At 50.9% G+C, this 9,435-nt stretch overlaps 1 protein-coding gene across 8 annotated transcripts in view; it reads left to right on the plus strand.

Moving 5' to 3' along the window:
* caska (calcium/calmodulin-dependent serine protein kinase a) overlaps positions 1-8,905 on the plus strand; it is an 87,600-nt gene extending 78,695 nt beyond the window's left edge. For 5 of the 8 annotated variants that reach the window (XM_072699643.1, XM_072699661.1, XM_072699618.1 and 2 more), the window contains 8 exons: positions 141-176; positions 1,350-1,546; positions 1,630-1,745; positions 4,856-4,936; positions 5,051-5,131; positions 6,150-6,352; positions 6,439-6,522; positions 7,912-8,905. In XM_072699643.1, coding sequence (XP_072555744.1) covers positions 141-176; positions 1,350-1,546; positions 1,630-1,745; positions 4,856-4,936; positions 5,051-5,131; positions 6,150-6,352; positions 6,439-6,522; positions 7,912-8,088 — 975 coding nt within the window. In that variant the 3' untranslated portion in view covers positions 8,089-8,905. The remainder of the gene's footprint in view (positions 1-140; positions 177-1,349; positions 1,547-1,629; positions 1,746-4,855; positions 4,937-5,050; positions 5,132-6,149; positions 6,353-6,438; positions 6,523-7,911) is intronic. The other 3 variants (XM_072699650.1, XM_072699629.1, XM_072699673.1) reach the window with 1 other exon arrangement.
* Positions 8,906-9,435: the final 530 nt, after the last annotated feature.

Genomic DNA, 9,435 nt, shown 5'->3' on the forward strand with positions numbered 1-9,435 from the left:
GGCTGCCACTCGCTTGTTACCAGGGGACCAAACCGTCTGCTGCCACAGCGTGTGAACCAAAGTGAATGTCTTTCTGCAGACATGCCAATTAAATGGTCAATCTTCTCCCATCCTGGGTGTTTGTTCTTTTTTCTTTACAGGATTTACCAGCAACAATCCAGCCCAAAGGACGACAGGTAAATACCATAATAGTCCTCCTGTCTCAGCATTCATGTTTGAATCCCCTCCCCCCACCATTTAAAAGGCCCTAATTCACCATCTCGCTGACGTGACAGCAGAGAGCCACTAGACATCGCAGCGTCTTTCCTTCCATAAGTGCATAAGATCAGCTGGCCGGCGTGATGTTTTCAATTCGAGACACGAATTTACATGCATGTAACGGTCTTTTACCATGTAAATAGTCTGTAGGGTTTCCGTGCAGTTAAGGGCCCCCTGGAGCCTCTCTGTACGGTTCAGGGCCCCCTGGAGCCTCTCTGTACGGTTCAGGGCCCCCTGGAGCCTCTCTGTACGGTTAAGGGTCCCCTGGAGCCTCTCTGTACAGTTAAGGGCCCCCTGGAGCCTCTCTGTACGGTTCAGGGCCCCCTGGAGCCTCTCTGTACGGTTCAGGGCCCCCTGGAGCCTCTCTGTACGGTTCAGGGCCCCCTGGAGCCTCTCTGTACAGTTAAGGGCCCCCTGGAGCCTCTCTGTATGGTTCAGGGCCCCCTGGAGCCTCTCTGTACGGTTAAGGGCCCCCTGGAGCCTCTCTGTACAGTTAAGGGCCCCCTGGAGCCTCTCTGTACGGTTCAGGACCCTGTCTTTATCATAAAACTCCTTGCTGGCCGTAGTACCTCTCGGCATCCTCAGCTTCCTTTTCGAAGGATCCCTTCCTGGTGCCTGGGAGAGTGGCCTGCTTGGCTTAGGCAGGGACCTCAGAGGTGAAATTAAATATCCACAGCCACAGAAGTCAGCTTGAGTTAGCTTCTCTCTGGACTGACCAATCAGTGCTAACGCTGACTGACAGTGACTGGCTGTGACCGGTAACGGCTCTCATGTTTTTATTTCTCGTTACCCAATGCATGTGCATCATGCCACCTCAGCTGAGCATGCTCAGTCATACAGGCCCTGCTGAGCATGCCCAGTCATACAGGCCCTGCTGAGCATGCTCAGTCATACAGGCCCTGCTGAGCATGCTCAGTCATACAGGCCCTGCTGAGCATGCTCAGTCATACAGGCCCTGCTGAGATCCTTGCCATACAGTGGGTCTTCTTTCTCCACCCCCGTTCCTTCATTTCTCTCCCACTGCTTTATAATAACTATCAAATATTCCCCCCACCCTCGCCTGCCCATCCCTGCTTCCCTCCTCCCCACAGATCTATGTGAGGGCACAGTTTGAGTATGACCCCACCAAGGATGACCTGATCCCCTGCAAGGAAGCGGGCATCTCCTTCAGGGTGGGTGACATCATCCAGATCATCAGCAAGGACGACCACAACTGGTGGCAGGGCAAGCTGGAGAGCACCAAGAATGGGACGGCTGGCCTCATCCCCTCCCCAGAGCTGCAGGAATGGTACGCTTGGCACCAGCCGCGAAGCCCACGGGCTTTGGGGGCAGCCTGGTGGTGATCTTACCTCTCTGCTCCTACCCTTGAAGGCGTGTGGCCTGCATCGCCATGGAGAAGACGAAGCAGGAACAGCAGGCCACCTGCACCTGGTTTGGCAAGAAGAAGAAACAGTACAAGGACAAGTACCTGGCTAAGCACAACACAGGTGAGTGGGGCGGGCACCCCCGTCGTCACGCCCCGCTGGGTCATAGCTGCACCGCAGTCATAAAGCGGCCACCCGCGTTCATCTGCCGCCCAGACAGATTCTGTGTAACCGGATGAAAAATTTTGTTGTGAAAGTTGTGGTTGTGTCTGGCATCACTAGGAAGCCATTTAGCTACCAGTCACCAGGCCTCTTAGTGTGTACAGGGGTGAGTGGCTCACAGGCTGCGCAGAGAGGTGCACTGATTACACCGGAGGAAGCGGGCATTGGCACCTAGGGCCGGAAGCAGCCAGGGAGCTCAGAAACAGCCCCCGGTCTCAGAGCCCGGGGCAGAACGCCTCGGTCTCACAGGAAGTGGCCTATTTTCTGCTGTGACAGCAAGATCTGCAGAGTTACACACACAAACCAAGTGGCGGTTCACCTCTGTGCTTTATACACACACATACACTGTGGGGACTCTCCATTCATTTCTATGGGCAAAACCCTAATCCCACCAATGACTGCCTTAACCCTAACCTTAACCGTCAGTAACCAAACAATGTTTGACTTTTGACATTTGTAGTTTTTTTGATTGCAGCCACAGATTTTTATCAAATTGAGCTTCTCTTTGTGGGGACCCAAATATCCCCACAATGTAATATATACATAATCCAAACACACACACACTCCCAGGCACTAGGGCTGGGTGGTATCATATCGGTATTACATCGCGCGTGTGCAATGATCACCGGGGCTTCAGATGATAGGCACAGCATTTGGCTGGACGCCAGCTTTTCGGTGCTGTACGGCCACAATTTGTTAAGCAGTTTAGTAGTATGGCTAAAATATTAATGAGGCTTTGCATGACGCCCAAAAGTCATTATTAGTATAAATACGGCATATCTTTATGTCTAATAAATGTGTCAGACTTTGAACTGCAAAAAGTACCACCACACCGCCGACGTCTTTACCTTGTTTATCCACAAGATCTCCTCTTTTAAAAGATGTGGTGGCTGCTCTTCTTCACCGCGACTTCAGTGCGTATTGCACTGAGGTATACAAACCGTAGTATACCAAACCGTAGTATACCAAACTGTAGTATACCAAACCGTAGTATAGCAAAACAGTATTATGTGGGGTGCTCCGCTAATCGAATTTAAGAAACACAAAGTTTATATAGATTACTAACTTTTGGGTATCACAAAACTCATGTCATTAATATTTAAGCCATACTACTAATCGTCTTACCAAATTGTGTCCGTACAGCACCGAAAAGCTGGCGTCCAGCCAAATGCTTCGTCTGTCACCTGAAGCCCCGGTGATCATTGCACACACGCGATATAATATTGATATGATACCACCCAGTCCTACCAGGCACGCAAACCAGCTGCTCAGTCTTGCTTCTGCAGACCCCAAAGTGCCTCTGAAATTCGGTGTCCTGTTTTTCCCTGGACTCCAGTGAATATAACGCTATACATGCATCATAACACGACAAACCCTTCCCCAAACACGCACCTCAACCTTCTGAGAGATGCACCCTAAACATTCTTTTGGCTCTTTCAGTTTTGTCTTTGGACAGGAACGCCAGTGGCTGTGGTGTAGAGCTGTCCTGTGTGTCGTATAAACCTGTTGGGTGTTTCTGTGGGGGTCAGAATGTCCCCGCAGGCTGAGCCAGCCTGACCACTCCTCTACACGGGCTACTCCTGCACACTGGCTGTATTAACACTTAACCGGTGTGTTTTCTTAATGGAAACGCTGTCTGTGTTGACCAATGTGACTAAACTATATCTCGATGCCTCCTCCTCCCATTTTCCATGCTGTCTCCCTGCCAATGGCCTCTCTGCATGTAAGTAACACTTGGTAACGATGTCTCTCTCTGTCTCGTTTCCTGCCTGCTTTCCTCTCCCATGCGCCCATTCACGTCCTCGCCGTCGGCACCTGGCCGCCATGCCATTCTGGGCCTTTGCTTTTTCTGTTTTTATGACAGACGCGGTAGAATTGAAACGGAAATCTCCTCGCAGAGTTTAGCTTGGCTCCTCCCCCCATTTCGAAATCGCGGTCAGCCGTGACTTTCCGTTCCCCTCTGCTCTTCCTGCAGAACTGCTTCTAGTCTGCGAACTCGTATGATTTGGGCAATATTTTCTGTCCAAGGCCAGGAGAGCTGTACAAGTCCCCCCCCCCCACCCCCACATTCATCTGGAGCACAAGAATTTCTTTAGCCTTTGAATGTTGCATGTGCAGCCTCCGCTTTTAATGCACACCCACAGAGCAGCATTTCCCAACACGATCCTTAGGTACCCCAAGACCAAGTCCACATTTTTGCTCCCTCCTTGCTTGCAGAACACCAAGTACCTGGGAGGAAGCAAAAATGTGGACTGTTCAGGGGTCCCTGAGGACTGGGTTGAAAACACCCTGCCATAAAGATGTCGGGTGAAAATTATGAAAACAGCCTCATTATCCCACACTGGATCCTCTTTCATTATTTTATTGCGTGGTTATTTATGCAGGAAGTTGGTCCAGCTCCTCATCAGCATCCGCTTTTGGATTCACCCGCTTTACCTTTTTCTCAGTTACACCTCCCGCACTGCGTCTCTCGGGGGCCAGAGTAGCTAGGGGGCTTTTTCAGGATGCACAAAGCCCGAGAAATCCGGTTTACCATCTTTACCGTTTCTGGGACGCACCCGCAATATCGAGGCAGTAGATTGCCGTTGGTCCCCACTGTCATCACCAAACCGTGCTTAGATCGCCTTCTGGAACCATCTGTTTTGTCCTCACCCCCCATAACCACCATTAGAGGCACAAGACAGTATGAGCACATGAGAAGAGAATCTGAATCGGCAAGCTTTTAAATATCGCTTCGAGAACTATTCAAGAATTTTCTTAAAGCACTCTTCTTGTTTTTATCCAATTCTTAGAGTCTCTCAGTGAGGTACATTCAGGCTGTCTCTCTCTCTCTCTCCCTCTCTCTCTCTCTCTCTCTCTCTCTCCCTCTCTCTCTCTCTCTCTCTCTCTCTCTGCCTGTGGTGCTTTTTATTCCATTCCATTTCCGAAATGCGCCATCGCACCACGCAGTGCTCCGACCGCATCGCGGTCACCCTTATGAGTGACTCAGCAGCGCCCTCTTCCCGTTCCAGTGTTCGATCAACTAGACCTGGTCACGTACGAGGAAGTGGTGAAGCTGCCTGCTTTCAAGAGGAAAACTCTGGTCCTTCTGGGTGCGTAAGGCGATGGGAGTGCGGGGGGGGGGGGGTGTCGTTGCAGGGGGAGGCCCCGTGTCCCCCACCCTTAGGACCTGTGGCCGCCAGCCTGACCACATCTTCCCGTCACAGGGGCCCACGGAGTCGGACGTCGGCACATCAAGAACACGCTGATCGCCAAGCACCCGCACAGATTTGCCTACCCCATCCCACGTAAGACACTTCCTGATCTCCTCTGCTGGCAGTGCTGGTGTCCAGGTCTCACTCTGGCTGTTCCCATCACCTTCTCTGGGTCTTTGCATGCCACCCTCCAACACAGCAGCCCCTGAAGCACGTAACAAAAATTTTGCAACAAGAGGAACATCATCTTTAGATTGGCCACCGCACGGCTAAATGGGCTTAAGCGGTCAGCCATTGAAAAGACTGCCCTTATTTGGGGGCAACGTGTGGCTCAGTGGACTAAGCCTCTGTGCCTGTGATCAGAAGGTTCCTGGTTTGATCTCTGCCCTCGGGAAAATAGTCTGTGGGCCCTTAACCTCCAGTCCCAGGGATACTACATGCTGGCTGACCCTGTACTGTCACCCCCAAGCTATGGAGAGCAATATGGGCTCGGCCAAGAGAAGCATCCCAATGTACTTGTGCAAATGGCAAATAAAGGATTTATCATTATTTACCATGTGAAAGCAAGTTAATCCTGTAAATATGACAAGGAATAAACAAGGAACCAAGAGGCCCAGCACTGGCTATAAGGACAGAGTGACTCAGGCTCCAAAGTCTGCTAGCTGCCCCCCCCCCCCTTGTGATTCTGCCACATCTCTGTCTGTTGTCAGAGCTAAAGATCCCTTAAATGAAATGGGGATAAACCTGTCTAACTGTATCATAGGTACACTCTGGTTATCCAGCACAAGGTTGCAAAGCCTGGAATCACTAAGTCATTGCAATTTAAAGGGCTAATAAATGTCTCCAGCTGGTGGTGCTGTTGCTACAGTTAAGACCCGTGAGGGAACAGGCCGTGGAACAGGCCGTGGAACAGGCCGTGGAACAGGCCGTGGAACAGGCCGTGGAACAGGCCGTGCTCAGAGAAACCAGATCTGCAAAGGGTGGTTCCACCACAGAGTGGCGCTGTGGCACTGCTGGCTGAATGAGAAAATGCCATTTTCATATTATCCCTGCATGGAGATCCCTGCAGTGCGTCTCACCAGGTCCATCACCCCCTCCTCCATCCACACAGACACAACCAGACCTCCGAAGAAGGACGAGGAAAACGGTAAGAACTACTACTTCGTATCCCACGACCAGATGATGCAGGACATCTCGAACAACGATTACCTGGAATACGGCAGCCATGAGGATGCCATGTATGGCACTCGGCTGGAGACCATACGCAAGATCCACGAGCAGGGGCTCATCTCCATCCTCGACGTGGAGCCACAGGTGGGTGGCGCTCCTGGGCAGGGAGATGTTTCCAGAAAACCGGAGCCATCTGGAGGAGCTCCACTGAGGTCTTTGTTTTCCCACAGGCCCTGAAGGTCCTACGGACGGCTGAATTTGCCCCCTACGTCGTCTTCATTGCTGCCCCGACCGTAACGCCCGGCATCAGCGAGGTGAGGCTCCCAGGCCGGCACACACGCAGAGCTTCTTACGCCTGTCTTTGGGATGTCCAAGATGTTAAACAAGCATTAAATCCCACCACCAGAGGGGCAGGAAATGTGAAAAAAAGACAGAAAACTGCTGTATAAACATTCCCAGCGTGCCGTGGTCAGGCTAGCAGGTCTAAACAGTTTCCAAAAGTTTGTTGTAGTTGGACTTGTTTAAAAATCACTCCAAAAATATTATTTTAAAGTGTACACAAAAGTTAAGAGCATATTGTTAACACTGAACAGCAGGGGTGGGGCCATGGGGCAGAGGCACAAGGGTGCTGGCCCTAGCTGAAAGCTGATTGGCCCCCTCCCCTGTCACTCACCGATTCAAAACATGTCATTGGCTAATGATAAGGTCGGCTTCCCCATATGAATTATCGCCCCTCCTATGCCCCCCACCTTTAAAAAATCCTCAACTTCCCACCTTAAACCATCACAGCCAGATGTCATCTTGCTGTCCCAGCACCGCGGCTTCTCCACAGTTGATGTGTGCATGGCATTTTGGTGTCTGACGAAGGCCGTCGTCGACCCTAACATCGGCCCTCTTGTCTGCTGGCCGGCCAGCCTCCCGTCAGGCCTCGGTGACTAAAACCCCAGCCTGTCTGCCGGGGAAATGGCGGTCAGGTTTTCCATTCCGTCATGGAGGAAGAGAAAGCAGCTTTAGTGCTCAGGCCTCCATCTGCTTTCGGTTCTGCTGACAATAGCTGTCCTGAGATGTCCTGCAGCCAAGCCCCAGCTCTGTTGGCAGCTCAGTAGGTCCCACATGTGGGGCCGTTGCCGTAGGCGACCATGGAGTTGCAGCCCCCCCCCCGTCTTACTTTTGTTTGCCCACGTTCTGATTTCTGTTGCGCTCCCCTTCCATGCCAGCCCCCCCGGTGGTGCAGAAAGCTGCCCGTAAGTATGAGTGTGGCGAGCGTGAGCATCAGTGTTAGTGTTAGTGTTAGTGTTAGTGTTAGTGTTAGTGTTAGTGTTAGCGCTGCAGCCGTCATGTGCTGTGATCCTGCTCCCGCAACCCGTCGCAATTCCCCTTGACCCACCCCCCGGTCCTGGTTCTCCTCGGCCCCCCCGTCCTGACTCCGCTTGGCTCCTGCCCTTTCCTGCTACCGCCACATGGGCCATAGATCTGAAGCAGTGCTGGGTTTACAGACCGATCCCGGGTTGACTTTTTCGTGGGGAGCAGTAGTGAGTTTTTGAGTAGCAGGTAGCACTTTGTGTTCTGGTCCCTGTGTGTGGCAGGTCTCAGGTCCTCAGGAAATGTTCTTCACCTCACTGGCGGGTTTCCTGTAGATGCTCCCTAGCCGGAGACACAGGAGGGAGACTATCCCGAGGTCACTGTCCTCTGCTCCATTCCAGGACGAGTCCCTCCAGAGGCTGCAGAAGGAATCTGAGATTCTGCAGAAGACGTACGCCCACTACTTCGACCAGACCGTCATCAACAACGAGATCGACGAGACCATCAGATACCTAGAGGAAGCCATCGACCTGGTGTGCACGGCGCCCCAGTGGGTGCCTGTTTCCTGGGTGTACTAGGTCACGCCCCCAGTCCCACCCCCTTCTTTACAATGCACCTGCTCAACTTCAACTTACCATGGAAGAAACCGTCTTCCCTGGAAGACCTCATTGTACATGAGCTACAGCCAGTCTTGGTCCTTAAAGACTACCTAGACGTAGTGTTGTATAAAATTTATATATTGTCATGTCCTTATAGCTAGGAGGCGACGTTTTTGTTATTTTTAAAGAGACAGTATCTCAAACCGTCGTTAGGACAGAGACACCCCAGGTGTCAGTCTTGGCTTCGCATCGCAGCCTTCATAACGTGTGACCCATGCTTCAGTTTGAAACGTAGCGCCCCCTACAGACCGATGAAAAGCACATGATCTTCGTGGCACCCCTCTCTTCCTTAATGGCTTCCTTCACTGAAACCCACTATTTTGTTTGTTTTTAATTGTATTTTTTTACCCACTACATTCACCCCGTCCCTCGCAGATGGCTGCCACTCTCGATTTTCCCAGGTTCCGTTTACATTTCATAGCTGACACTGTCAGCCAGAATAGATACTGTCTCTCTAAAGGAAACCCGTAAATGTTTAACAGATTTGAATGACGTCTCATGCATGTGGATACCTGCAGGCTAACATGCAGTCAGTGTTATCAATGTCAAACTCCTGTTATCTACGGCAGAGAACATTCCGTCGGTTGGGAAAACCAAGACCGGGGAGGAAATCGTAATGCCTATGCACATCCCTTGCATTCTGGGTAACTTTCTGAACAACCGGTTTTTAATCGACCTTGTAGTGAGATGTGTCTGTAAATTGTCTAGAGTTAATTTGTCATGAGAACAACTTGGGGGGGCGGGGGCAGGGGCGGGGTTGGGGGGGGGGACGGGGAGAAAACTATTACAGACCCGTCATTTCCGAAACGTGTCGTTGAGAGTATTAATGTTTTCAGTTCCATCGAAAGAATACCGATTTTTATCCTATGTGTAATTGTTTCAAAAGAGGTGCACACATTTTGCAAGTAAGATACTTTGCAAATGAAGGAGCAGTTTGTACACTCAAAACAAAAAAAAAAGCACAAACTGTTTACTTCAGACTGCCTGGTGTAAATTCCTCTGCAACTGAAAGAGCAATTCTTCAGTATGAACAGTTTTTTAAATATATTTCCTTTTATGTGTTCAAAAATGACGAGGCCTTTGCATCTTCTGTCTCCTAAGCACACCATTTGTGCCCTGGTTTCTAGGAGGATTAACTTTGGTTTCTTGGAACTTTTGGTTTCATGCCTGTCCACTGTCTGTCCGTACAGGCCAGGATTTCAGGATCCAAGCAGAGAAATTCAAACATGAACAGACACCCCTGAAAATAAGAGCAGAGTGCTGGTG

Source organism: Paramormyrops kingsleyae, chromosome 1, assembly GCF_048594095.1.
Source record: "Paramormyrops kingsleyae isolate MSU_618 chromosome 1, PKINGS_0.4, whole genome shotgun sequence".
In the NCBI taxonomy this organism is placed as follows: Eukaryota; Metazoa; Chordata; class Actinopteri; order Osteoglossiformes; family Mormyridae; genus Paramormyrops; species Paramormyrops kingsleyae.